The 14,371-nt window shown below is 42.9% G+C and overlaps 1 protein-coding gene and 1 long non-coding RNA gene across 7 annotated transcripts in view; one reads left to right on the plus strand and one right to left on the minus strand.

The window, feature by feature from the left end:
- WDFY2 (WD repeat and FYVE domain containing 2) overlaps window positions 1–8,303 on the minus strand; it is a 191,207-nt gene extending 182,904 nt beyond the window's left edge. For all 5 annotated transcript variants that reach the window (XM_059903234.1, XM_059903232.1, XM_059903233.1 and 2 more), the window contains exon 1: window positions 7,930–8,303. In XM_059903234.1, the coding sequence (XP_059759217.1) occupies window positions 7,930–8,066 (137 nt within the window). In that variant the 5' untranslated portion in view covers window positions 8,067–8,303. The remainder of the gene's footprint in view (window positions 1–7,929) is intronic.
- Window positions 8,304–8,759: 456 nt separating this feature from the next.
- The window catches only part of LOC132352320 (uncharacterized), a 31,572-nt gene continuing 25,960 nt past the window's right edge, over window positions 8,760–14,371 (plus strand). For both annotated transcript variants that reach the window (XR_009498670.1, XR_009498669.1), the window contains exon 1: window positions 8,760–9,135. This is a non-coding gene — a long non-coding RNA (uncharacterized LOC132352320). The remainder of the gene's footprint in view (window positions 9,136–14,371) is intronic.

A 14,371-nucleotide genomic window follows, 5' to 3' on the forward strand; every position in this document is an offset into this window, starting at 1 on the left:
AACTACATAGAGAGAAAAAGAGGGTACAAAACTTCAACGGCTTCTCTAAGGCACTGTATTTCAAAACTGTGGTTTTCAACCCATTACGGGTCATGAAATCATTTGCATGAGTCACAGTTAGGATTTTATGGCTACAACAAAACAGAAAATATCAGTATCCATGTCACATTAAAAGGATACCATTTAATAAAACTTCTGTTTCAGTTACATATGTGTGTTATGTGTCAGTGTACATGAGTCTTGGGTAGCAAATCTAAATATATTTCTTACTATGATTTATGGTCAAAAAAGTTTTAAAAGCATTACTCTAGACGATCCAGGCCCTGATTTAAGGCCCAGAAAACCACCCAGAGCTAAACTGCTTAGTGCTTGAAACTAAAGGATTCATCTGGAGATAAGAATGTAGTGAACCCAGTTCAACTAGGTGTTAGGCACCAATACAAAACAAACGCCTCTTTAATATTTCATCCAGGAATAAAGAACCGCTGTCATCCAAAGGCTCTGGAAAGCATCGTTTTACATCACCTCACAGAGCGCATGCCACTTTTTTGCCCCCTCTGCACACTTTCTTCAGCTCCAGGTGTAGGATGATGGGTCTGCAGAGACTTTACACTTATCTAGTCCTTATGTGGGTACATCACAGTGCCAGAGTCACAGCTAGGAAATCCTGCACTCTCCTCAGCCAGAGGGAGAAACCGAGGTTTACAGCGATGAAATGCCCAATGCCCAAGGTCAATGCAGGGTTGAGCGGAGATCAGCCTCCCAGTCCAGTTCTTTTCCAAGATTCCTTAAATTAAAGGCACATGAGAGCACAAAGCAGCACTCCCTGCCAAGAGACAAGTAGGATGACTATTTTTTCTTTTTTGGTCTTATTTGTTACTTACATCTCTGAATCAATTTTTCAGACTAATGACTAAATGAAGCATTTGGATGGGGAGGACCCCAGCCCTTCAAAAAAAAAAAAAAGTTAATGAGACTGCTTACTGAAGTTGCACGAGGGAAGTTATTTTTTCTGCATTAGGGAATTTCTAGGTTAATTGTGGCACTCTCCTCGGGAGACCTATTCACATAAAAATAAACGAGTGCTGCCTGCTTTTGAATTCCTTCCACTCTGATACTGTAATTGAGAAAAAAAGCTTGGCTTGATGGTACGTATACAATGAATATAACTTAGTTTAGTGTTACAGATATCAAGAGATCACTACTTATTTTGTCTTAAATCACCATTTACTTATTGATTTCTAAATGGTACTGTTTTAATTTCCCCAAAGCTGTTACTTTGTAAGGACATCCAGTCGGCTCTCAACAAGAAACAGAAAATCTCTCCCTCTCAAAGGCAAATTCAAACTGAAAACAGAGCCAGGGAAAGATGCTGTGCAAGGAAAAAATAGTATTTCCATTTTTAAAGTTTTGATTTTGTTTGCTTAGAAAAAGATCAACTCTCTTTAGTCTCTTATGGCTACTACTGTCCTGTGATTTTTTTACCTATTTTTCTTTTTCAAAGTAAGTTTAGCAACACTTGAGATACAAGATAGCTGCTCAGGATTTCAAAATCTAAGAGTCCCTCACTTCAGGAGCGTCAGACCTGCCTCTCTAACATTTTCCATTATCTTGCAATATCCAGATGAATGTATCCTGATTAAGATCTTTGAGGTCCTAGATAGAATCTGGTTTAACTACATAAATTAAGTAGGAAATTCCGAACCATCAGGAGCTTTGGGGTCACTAGAAGCTAAGCCCCTCTAGCGAACCTCCTTAAACAGCTTTCCCATAGTGATTTTTTTTCTTAAAAAGTCAATTTGTATTCTGACCTTTAGAGACCCAGAGGCAGCCTGTTTCCAGACAGATTTGCTGACATGAAGACTGCCTCATGCTCTGAATTCAGGGTAAAGGTCTAATTTTCAAAATCATATGGGGCAAATTCCCATTTTGGAACCTTGAAACCAGCAATTACTACTTCCAGGTGATGAATCTCTAGTGCATAGTTGAAAGTTTATTAATTTTATGCCATTAAATAGAGACTTGACACACTCAAAAAATAGTTCAGATGGCTTCTAACTTTGTCAACTTCAGGGACCTCACACCATCACTCTAGGAAGTCCTCAACTTTCAGAACTATGCTTGCACATTGGGAAAAACTTTGATTTGCATTTAAAAAATATTTTGATGCAAGTGTTATAAAATGCATGGTACATAAAACTCCATGAGCTCAACTGAACTGATCCAAGGTCTAAGTATTTAGTGAAACTAATGGTGTCAACCAGAGAACCAAGATAGTGCGATTCCACAGTGAAAAGAATCAATGGTATGAGCCAATAGTATGAGGATTTATAAATGATATTTTAATATATCTTTTCAAGAAATAGTCATAAATGAACCTATTTACAAAACAGAAACAGAATCACAGACGTAGAAAACAAACTTATGGTTACCAAGGGGAAGGGGAGGGATAAATTGGGAGACTGGGATTGATATATACACATTACTATATTTATTAAAAGAGCTAACTAATAAGAACTTACTGTATAGCACAGAGAACTCTACTCAATACTCTGTAATGACCTATATGGGAAAAGAATCTAAAAAAGAGTGGCTATATATATATGTATAACTGATTCACTTTGCTGTACAGCAGAAACTAACACAACACTGTAAATCGACCATACTCCAATAAAAATTATTACTCCAATAAAAAAAAAAAAAGAAGAAGAAATAGTCAAGTAGTGACTCTCAGAGTGGTTCAGAGTTGGGAAAAGGGACCTCCCTGGTGGTCCAGTGGGTAAGACTCCACGCTCCCAATGCAGGAGGGGCCCCGGGTTCAATCCCTGGTTGGGGAACTAGATCCCACCTGCATGCCACAACTAAGAAGCCCGCCTGCCGCAACTGAAAAAGATCCCACATGCCACAACTAAAACCTGCCCCAACGAAGATCCCACGTGCCGAAACTAAGACCTGGTGCAGCCAAAATAAATAAATAAATATTCCAAAAAAGAAAAAAATCAGAGTTGGGGGAAAAAGGCCTTAAAGATTTTTAAAAACCCAACCACTCTCTCATTCCAACCGCTTCCCACCCCTATCCCTTGTTGTAACACTACCCTGGCCCAAAGTAAGGTGTTAAGCTTCTCTCAGGTTCAACTTAAACCTTTGCTCTAAGAAACTCACAACCTCCTCAGGCCCATTCCATTCCAAACAGCTGATAGATCAGCCATTGCTTAATTCATTCAATGAACATATATATATATGGGCTGCCTCCTCTGTGCTAGGCACTGGAGGTCAGACCGTATACTGAGACAAAAACCCCCTATTACCCACTGCATGGTCCTATGTGCCCTTAGGGCCTACAGAGAACACAGATAACAATGTTGCCTAAATTGGTCCCGAATGAAGTCAGAATATAAGGTGGCAGTTCTCCACAGTCCCTCACCGGGACTTCCCAGGCGGTCCAGTGGTTAAGACTCTGTGCTTCCAGCGCAGGGGACGCGGGTTCGATCCCTGGTTGGGGAACTAAGAAACGGTAAAATGCGAGGCGCGGCCAAAACCGAAAAAGCAAACTCCGCAGTCCCTTCCCATTACCCTCCCCCCTGCAGGCCCCTCCCCACGGTCTCCTCCACAACACCCTCCCACCACACCCTCAGCTCTTTTTATCTCCCAAGAGAATTCCAAATTCTTGCACTCAGAGGTTTTGGGAATGTTCACTATCACAATTACTCCTGTGGAGACACCAATTTTCCAGATTCCTCCAAGTGTGACACTCAGAGCTGAGTTCTGAATTCAAGCTGCCTGGCTCCTGAGTGCATTCTTAACCAGTTTGTTCTAGTGCTTCTCAGTGCACCAGGAGTTTTCTCTTCCCCCTCTAGCTAGAATGCCCCTTCCGACACCCTAGCTTTCTCACATGAACTCCTACTCATCCCGCAAGACCCACCTGGAGGAGAGCTCCTTGGTCTCTTCTCTAACCACCGCAAGCAGAGGAGATGCTTCGACGACCCCAGTGGATGGTGTTTGTACCCGTCTTCAACACATCTCCTTATGTGAGATAAAAATCTGACCCCCTTTTACTCCTGGTGAAGGAACAATTTTCTATAACTGTCTAATAGTAATTACCTAGAGAAACTCTCTGTATGAATGCTAAGGTTGTTGACTTGTGTTAAGATATGCATATAAAGAACTTACAAAGTTAAAACATCTGGACAGGGCTGGCTCCCACCTGGAGCAGTCTCTTCTGGCTTTCAACACTTGAAGCGGCTGCCACTGGACAAGGGAGCTGCAGGTAGCTCACCAGCTACCCTGGTAAGCTGCAGGCTAGAGATCGATCTTGACCAAAATAGAGCCAAGATGTCTGTGAGGAAACTCCTAAGCAAGGAATGTTAAAATGGCAGTCACTCAGAAGAGACAGTCCAGGTGGAAGCTGGGAAATGAGGAACCCAATGTACCAAAGTTGGGCATATCCTTTGGAGACAGAATCCAGCTACAACCAAAGCAAAGACAGACTCAGATAAAGACAGTGAGTTCTGAGAACAAATTCCATTTTATCATAGCACCAGAAATCTATACTTGTAAGTCAGAGCGTTTTTATATTTCTTCTTCCTTTTCTTTTTTTTTTTGGCTGTGAGGCAAGGCTTACGGGAGTTCCCCAACCAGGGACTGAACCAGTGAAAGTGCCAAGCCCTAACCACTAACCACTAGACCACCAGGGAACTCCCATTTTTATATTTCTTCTATTTCCTTATATTGTCTCCCTTGGTATCCAGTAAAGTTCCAGGCTGTCTTAACTGTGCTCAGATGAACTGAGGGTAAGGGTTTTTAGCCACTCTTGGGCCTGAAGATTAGAATATCACCAGCCCACGACTAATGGCAGCCATAGGGTGAAAATGGTAGTCCAAGTGAAAGAATCCTCCAAACGTAAGTAAAATTTAGGGAACCACAATGGCTGTGGAATCCAGCTACTCTTCCTCATCTAAAAATTCTCTTTTCAATATTAAATCTTAGAGTTTGTGGTTTTATTTTCTTCTAAAATCTGCCCCCACCCCAAATAAATTGTGAGCATCTTGAAAGGACCTTGTCATTTTCACCAATGAAGTGTACACATGTGCTTGGAACACAGTAGGGACTCAAATGTTGGTTGACAGAATGAATGAAGCAATGCATTGACTTTCAAAGTTTTAAGGCACCTTTAAAGGCCATCCAGTCCAATCCTTTTCCGTACATTTGTCCAATAGAACTTTCACAGGTTGTCATAAAGTTCATTCAAACAAATATCAATGAAATGTCTACAACAGTTAAGATGCTGTGCTTTCAGGAACAAGACCAGTCACCAACACAACAAATGTTTATTGAGGGCCTACTGTGTGCCAGCCACCATACTAGGCCCTACAGCTATTACAACGAGTAAGACGCACATAGCATCTTAGGGAATTCATGGAGAAGAAGATAAATGGATCACAAGTACCTATGACACTGTTATAGATGGAAAATGTTACGTGTTTTCAAAGGCTATTGGGAATCAGAGGTCAAAAAGGAAAACCAAGGTTTCAAAAGAACTTACGGGACACTGCCATTCAGGAATGGGACAATATTTTGTGGCTTAACCTTACGGTTCAGGAATGAAAACTACTAGTTTCTAACTGAAGTGGTTGATGGAAATGGCTTGGTAGGTTTTGATGAAAATCAATATTCTCTCTTTATATCTTTATCATTATGTCAACTGACAGTGACACTGGATTTTGAAAAGCAAGAATACAGATCAGTTCTCTTTTAATGGAAACCATAATCGACACTGAGCTCTAAATAACAAAGCTCTTGTCACATGTGACTATATGACCTACAGAAACACAGACTGGTCAACTTGAGTAATAATAAAAATAAATGTAAAGAATAAATCCTAGCCTTACTTATTTAACAGCAACTGCATAATAAAATATCTTCTATTACTTACACTGTAAACTGGGAAAGTGAAAATTAAGCTTAATAAATAGCTAAACATTGCATTTCTGTTGTCCCATAATCAAATGAAACTTATCTTCACTCTCTGTCATATACGCGACTTCAGCTTCTCCAAATACTCTGAAATGCACCCCGACTAAAGCTGTTTCCTTCAGGATAAATACAGTGAAATGGAAATCAGAAGACAGGAGCCAGGCCCGGCTCGGCCACTAGCTACATGAATTTGGGCAGGTAAATTCTCTGGCCTAATTTTCTCATCCGTAAAATGAAGCCGTTACAGCAAATAACCTCTAAGATCCCTTTGAACACTCAGGAAAAAAAAAAAAAAAAAAAAAAACTATGAAAACTAACCTCTACTCCCAAAGCGTCAACCAAAGCAAAAAGTTTCAAAACTAATTATTAAAGGAGCTTAGGTTTATCTACCTTTCTGCCTCTCTTACTTGATTCAACAAACTTACTTACGAATTTCCTACCGCAGTTCGGCTGAGCAGTTTCATCTCCAGTAGTTACAGACAAGGAAAGTGATGTCTATCAATATATTCTTTTTAAAACACGATACTGTGACAAAGAATTTCTAGGTCCAGAAGCAAACTCTTTTGTAGATTTTGCCTCCATGGAAAAGTTAAACACTCATAAGGCTTCTTCGTGAATTTCAAATGGTTTCTACATCCATGTATTCCACTGCAGCCATGAATTTCTTCTGTTCTTGGCAGACTGCTTGCCATTGGTGTATGTTTACAATGTTTTCCCTTGAATCTGCACAGGAAGTGAATCAGGCACCATTTGGCCATTTGTATGGAGTATGATGTAGACAAAAATATGTCATTAATATCGTCATCCTAGTTATACTGAAGAACCTATGATATGAATAGACCTATCAGGCATATTTTTTGAAGCCACACTGTATGCAAAGCACTGAAATGACTATAAAGACAGTATGAACACTTTGTTGCTTTACCTTTGCCTGAAATTTTACAAGTCACCAAAAAAAAATATTTTCTACCTGAGCATAATTTGAACTTACATTAAGAAAACGTAACTACTATTTTAAGGTTAAAAGCTCCTTGACATATACCTCTATAATGTGATATTTTTTAGAATACTAGTTGATATTATAAAAGCAACAATTCCAGATCAAAACCATAACTACTATATTCAAGCATCATTCCTCTGGAAATTAGCTTCATCTGCATAATTTATGTATATTAAAGGACATTAAGTTAAAGCAAAAAACGCACTGTCTGAAAAACAAGGGAGGATACTAAAGGCAGAACAACTAGTTCTACTTCTGCAAATTAAGCAAAATTAGGCAAAAAGAAAGGACGCAAGCAAAGGGAAGGAACTCAAGAGCTATTTGCAGCAGTGGTCCCTTGAAAGTTCTAGGAGCTTCCCCTTGAGCTTGAAGAGACAAGGGGGGCAAAGCAGAGAAGTCACCTCTCCTGGGCAGAAGCCCTAATACTCTTCACAACTTGCAATATTCATTGAATTCAGTGTAAGATGTCTGGGAGATCTGGATTCGGTGGGAATGTCTGGGAGAAGGGAGTGGCATTTGCTTTCCTGGGTCTGGAGCCTTAAGAACTATACCAGAGTTCTCAAAACCTCTTAGTTATCTCACAGAAGCGGCTCGGAGCATCCTCCCCACGCACACACCTGCAGGGCCGGGCAGCTCCACCCTCTCCCCTTCCTGTCCTCGGAGCTGGACCAAGGTCCAGTGGCCGGTGCACCGTTAGTTCAAGGGCCACCCTGGCCCCGGCAGGCGCCACCCGGGCAAGGCCAGACAGAACGCCGCGGTCCGGGCTCCGCTTCCCGGAGCCACGCAGCGGCGGCGACGCGCAGCTGGACACCGGCACCACCAGGATGCGCATTATAATAACAACTTGGGAGAGCGCTCTACACTCGCGCCGACGTGGAGGCACAGCCCCTGAAGCGGGCTCTGGGACCGCCGGCCCGTCCCGCCCCTCCTCGCGGCCGAGGGGCAGCGGTTCGTACCTGTCCTCCGAGACACTGATGACGCCCTCCTCCTTGGGCACGATCACGGCCATATTCACCACCTCCTGAGACCCCTCGACCCGCTGCAGCAGGATCGGCTTGCGGGTCAGCGGCTTGGGCTGGATCTCTGCCGCCATCGGAGGAGGGGGCGCACTGCGGGCGCCGCCGCCAACTGCGCCGCGGGGCCGGCCTGAGGAGACCGCTCGGGCACGGGCACAAGCTGAGACGGGGACTCTGGTTGGCCGGAGCGGGCCGCCGGGGACCCGCGATCATAGCCTGGCCGGCGCTCCCGGGAACGACTCCGCGCTCCCGGCTTCGGGCACCGAAACCTCCACGACCGGCGCTGCAACCCGGCACCACCGGAGGAGGGGGCGGAGAGCCGGGGGGGCGGGGCAGGCGGGGGCGGGGCCTGCCGCAGGGGGTGGCCGCTGGTGGGCGCGAGGGCGGCTGCACTTCCGGAAGGGTGGTGGAGGAGGAGGGGAAACTGAAAAAGGAGGCGGGGCGCTGGCGGCCCAATGCGCATGCGTCAGGCCACGAGCCCATTTCCACCCCGCCCCTCCGCCATTCCCGAAGCCGCGCGGCACCGCCTCTAGAACGCATGCGCCTTCCATGATCTGCGGCCTCCTCGCCACCTTCCACACCCAGTATTTAGTCCCCTCCCTCTTTAATCTCCCGTGAACGCGCGCGTACACATTCCTGGGAACGCGCTTGCCAGTGGCCCCGCCCACTCCGAAATCCCTGAAAAGGGGGCGGAAGTGGGGCGGGGAAAAGCGCGCTGGGCGAGGCCGGAAAGAGAAGTATCCCGCAGGAAGAAGCTGAGCTAGTGGGGACGTGACTGGGCATGCGCTCGAGTTACCTGTCCAGCGCGGCCTTGCAATGAAGCGTGGTTTACTGCTCCCAACACGCACCAGCCCCAGGCCTCCGATTGGCACCCACATGGGCTTCTGGGAGTTGTAGTTTTTCGGAGCCTTCGCTCCCTTGTCCTGAAATGACCTATCGCCCACCTCTCACCGCTCCTGGCCTGAGGGGCTCCGCGGCCTCCCGGGCGATTGGCCGAGTCACGGCTGGGTCTGGCCTCTACGGCAGGGAACTGAAGGGCAGCCGTCGCGGAGCAGACAGTCGCTACGGCCCTGCCACTGCACTTAATAGTGGAGCTCCACGAGTGGGGAAAGAAGAAAAGCTGTCATGCAAGCATCCTTGAAGAAGGTTAGAGATGATGTGTAGTGTTAACCTACTCGTTTTCTTAGATGGTTAAGTTACTAGACCAGGATTACTTTAGCTTCAAGTTAGGGCTATAGCACCCCCAGACTTGAACTCAGGTGCCCCTGCTCCTGGTCCTGACTTCTTCCCATTCCCCAGTAATCCTTCCTTTCTAGATTGCTCCAGAGACGATGGATAGAGTAATTTGTGATCTGTGAATGCATGTTGGGTGACTGGCAAAGGGCCTGGCATGCGGGGTAGTTGGTTATGTGATAACCCCACTAGCCCTTCCACAGTTAACAAGCTAGCTGAGGAGTGGTCATGGTCTCTGTGGTGTAATTGGGCTGGCAAGGGCTCTGAAGGTGAGAAAAATAATATGCCAGAGCTAGACAAAGAATGGGACAGGCCTTGTAGAAATGCATTTTATAAGGCAGGTTTTTGGGCAGCCGAGGCGGTAGGTAGGCTGGACCTGTCTCAAAGCACAGTGCAGCTCTTTACCACTTCCCACTTTCATAGAAATTCTGTAAGGCCCTTGAAAGGGAGATTGAGGTATTTTCCAGCTTTGCAGCCTAGAACAGGGCATTCCACTTCTCTGAGCCTCCAGTTCCCCATCTGCCAAGTGGTGGATAATAACACCTACCTTGGGTTGTTGTGAGGCTTACAAGTGACAGATTTTAAGTGCCTTCACACACAGTAGGTTCTTTAAGATTCCAGGAATTAGGACATGGACGTATTCAGGGGGACATTATTCAGCCTGCCACAGTGGTTTTAAATACCATCCATAAGCTCCTGACTCCCATAATAATCTCTACCCTGACCACATTTCTGAACTCCAGACTCATGTATCTAAAGCTACTCCACTTTGTCACTTAACTGTTTAATAGGTGTTCCAAACATTCCCAAATAGTATCTTTAAATCTACTGCATCATTCACCCAGTTGTTCAAAACTAACTTCCTAGGAGTCATCCTTGACTCTTCTCTTTTCCTCACAATTCTATCCAGACCATTTAGAAGTCCTATCAGCTCCACCTCCAAAGTATATCTTGAATTTTCCCATTTATATCATCTCCACCCCAGTCCAAGTCACCATAATCTCTGGCCTCTACTACCATGGTAGCCTAACTGCTTTCTCTATTTCTTCTCTTGAACCCATACAATCCATTTTTATCAAAGTAGCCAGAAGGATTTTGTTTTAAAATATAAAACAGATCAGTTCCTCCTCTGCTTAAAACACATCATTGGCTTACTGTTGCACTCGGGATGAAATGCCTCTCCAACCTCACCTCTTATGCTCAGTACTTTCCAAACCCTGGCTTGGAAATTCCCCAGAAACACCAACCTCCTTCCTGCTGGTGGCCTTTGCACCAACTGTGTTCACCTCTCGGCTACTTTCTTCTCACCACTCAGGCTTCAGCTCCCATGCTAGCTCCTTAAGAAGTCCTAACCTCCCAACTGAACCCTACTTCTTCATAACACTCGTTGTCATATCACACGGGTTTATTTTCTTCACAGTACTTACTTCTGCCCAAAATAATCTTGTGTGTTTCTTTAGTTCTTCGTCTTCCTCTTCCAGAAGAGAAACACTGGGAGAGGAGAGACCTGTCTGCCTGTTCATCATTGTATTCCTAGCCTTTAGAATAGTACCTGGCACATCAGGAGGCATGTTGTTAAGTATTCGTTAAATAAATGAATAGAAGGAGAGGCCACTCAGGATTTGTTTAACTCTGTTACACTAGAGCATAATGGAAAGACTGGTATCTGGAACTTGTCCTAATTCCTGGGATCGGGTGATCCTTGGGAGAAGACACAAAACTGCAGACGATATCCAGCAGGCAGATGATAATCGCGGTATGGTAAAGGCAACAACAAGTGATTAATTGGTACCCAAGAGAAAGGCCTAGCATGAGATAAATGAGGTGTACTAATAGGCAGGTGAGAGGAAGGTAGTAGTTACAGCAGTTCTTAAACTTTTTAGGTCGCAGACCTTATGAAAAATCAGTTGAATATTACAGATCAGCTGGAGTGGGGGAGTGTATGTATATGTACACTTATATTTTACGTGCAATTTTACGTGCAATTTCACAAGGCACACAAGTATCAGAGACCCAGGTTGGGGACTCTTGCTAACTCTCAGGAAATCTAAGACCGCTCAGCCCCAATTCCCCACCCTCAGGAAAGGACATTCTAATGGAGATTAAAGACAGAAAGAAGTAGACTACTGCTAGAAAAATGATTCTCAAACTCCTTTGTTCATATTCCACCTTAAAGAATTTTGAAGAATTTCAGTATATAAATTTAAATTTTCCAAAAAGTCTGAGTTCTAGCATCTTGTAAATATTAACATTTGTTGTAAATAGTTCACGCTTGATGATCTTTTATTGATTTCCCTGTAATACTATCTGAAACAAACAAAAAAAATGTATATATATTTAAATTCTACGATTTACTTAATATACTAAGGCCATAAAGCTCTGATTTTTAAAAGTTTCTTCTACATTAACTGATCCTTACAATTGTTAGTACACAATAGGTCAAAACAACATAAGTATATTGGAAATGTATATAAAAATTATTAAACATAAAAAGTAAATTTTTAACTAGAAATGTTTAATGAAAATTATTCTTCAAGATGAACAGGGCTACGTTTTTACATTCCCCTGTATCCAAGGATAAATAATGATTTACTGCTAGAATTAAGAGGATTCAGGATGAATTCTATTCCTATATTTTATCTTGTAAATATAAGGGCTAAGAAATCTCATTTATGTAAATATTGGGTTGGCCAAAATGTTCGTTTGTTTTTTCCATAAGATGGCTCTAGTAGCACTTTGTTGTCTTTAACTTCATTCAAAACAATTTTGTTAGATTGTGTGTGACAGCTGTCATATCAGTGTGCATTTTAAAAAAACATCAAAATTGGTGAATTTTTGTGTAGCCATTTTAATATTGAAGATGAAAGAAAAAAAGCAACATTTTCAGCCAATTATGCTTTATTATTTCAAGAAAGGTAAAAAAGATTTGTGCAGTGTATGGAGAAGGTGCTGTGACTGATCAAACATGTCAAAGGTGGTTTGCGAAGTTTCATGCTGGAGATTTCTCGCTGGACGATGCTCCACAGTCAGGTAGACCAGTTGAAGTTGATGGCGATCAAACCGAGACATTAACTGAGAACAATCAACATTATACCATGCTGGAGATAGACGACATACTCAAAACACCCAAATCAAGTGTTGAAAATCATTTGCACCAGCTTGGTTAAGTTCATCACTTTGATGTTTGGGTTCCACATAAGCGAAAAAAACCTCCTTGACTGTATTTCCGCCAGCGAATCTCTACTTAAATGTAATGAAAACGTTCCGTTTTTAAAACAAATTGTGACGGGCAGTGAAAAGTGGATACTGTACAATAATGTGGAACAGAAGAGATCGTGGGGCAAGTGAAATGAACCACCACCAACCACACCAAAGGCCAGTCTTCATCCAAAGAAGGTGATGTTGTGTATATGGTGGGATTGGAAGGGAGTCCTCTATTATGAGCTCCTTCCGGAAAACCAAATGATTAATTCCAACAAGTACTGCTCCCAATTAGACCACCTGAAAGCAGCACTCAACAAAAAGCATCCAGAATCAGTCAACAGAAAACGCATAATCTTCCATCAGGATACCGCAAGACCGCACGTTTCTTTGATGACCAGGCAAAAACTGTTAGAGCTTGGCTGGGAAGTTGTGATTCATCCACCGTATTCACCAGACATTGCACCTTCGGATTTCCATTTATTTCGGTCTTTACAGAATTCTCTTAATGGAAAAAATTTCAATTCCCTGGAAGACTGTAAAAGCACCTGGAACAGTTCTTTGCTCAAACAGATAAAAAGTTTTGGCAAGATAGGATTGTGAAGTTGCCTGAAAAATGGCAGAAGGTAGTGGAACAAAAGGGTGAATATGTTGTTCAATAAAGTTCTTGGTGAAAATGAAAAATGTGTCTTTTATTTTTACTTAAAAACCAAAGGAACTTTTTGGCCAACCCAATATATGTGAGTGGAACGAGTCTTGTTATATCAACGCTACTCAACTCTTTGAATTCTTTCTGAGTTACATGTCAAAAATCACATTGTCAAGAGAAAATTTTTGCAAATCATATATCTGATAAGGGACTCATATCTAGAATATACAAATAACTCTTACAATTCAATAGTAAAAAGACAAATAAACCAATTTTTAAATTGGCAAAAAATCTGAATAGACATTCCCCCAAAGAATATATATACATGACCAATAAGCACATAAAAAGATACTCAACATCATTAGTCATCAAGGAAATGCAAATCAAAACCACAATGAGATACCAATTTACAACTATTAGGATGGCTAAAATAGAATACAGATAATAACAAATGTTGAAAAAGATATGGAGAGGTTGAAATCTCCCCACACACTGCTGGGGAGATTGTAAAATGGCACAGCCTTCTAGGAAATAGTCTCACATTTCCTCAAACTGTTAAACATGGCTACCATATGACCCAGAAATTCCACTTCTAGGTATACACCCAAGAGAAAGGAAAACTTAGATATACACAAAAACTTGAAATGGATATTCATAGCAGCATTATTCGAATAGCCAAAATGTGGAAATGATCCAAATGTTCATCAACTGATAAATGGGTAAAAGGTGGTGTATCCATACAATGGGATATTCCGCAAAAAAAAGAAATGACATACTAATACATGCTGCAATCCGGATGAACCTTGAAAACCTTATGCTAAGTGAAAGAAGCTAATCATAAAGGATCACATACTGTAAGATTCCATTTATATGAAATGTCCAGAGTAGGCAAATCTACAGGCACAGAAAGCAGATTAGCTGTTGCTAGTAGCATGGGGCAGAGGGGGGAGTAAGAGGGGCCGATTTTGATGGCTAAGGAATGTGCAGGATTTCTTTTTCAGATAATAAAAATGTTTTTAAATTGATTATCGGACTTCCCTGGTGGCACAGTGGTTAAGAATCCGCCTGCCAATGCAGGGGACACGGGTTTGATCCCTGGTCCGGGAAGATCCCACATGCTGCGGAGCAACTAAGCCCATGCGCCACAACTACTGAGCTTACGCTCTAGAGCCTACGAGCCACAACTACTGAGCCCATGTGCCACAACTACTGAAGCCCGTGCGCCTAGAGCCCATGCTCCGTGACAAGAGAAGCCACCACAATGAGAAGCCCGTGCACCGCAACAAAGAGTAGCCCCCG

The sequence above is a fragment of the Balaenoptera ricei genome, chromosome 18 (assembly GCF_028023285.1).
Source record: "Balaenoptera ricei isolate mBalRic1 chromosome 18, mBalRic1.hap2, whole genome shotgun sequence".
Taxonomy (NCBI): Eukaryota; Metazoa; Chordata; class Mammalia; order Artiodactyla; family Balaenopteridae; genus Balaenoptera; species Balaenoptera ricei.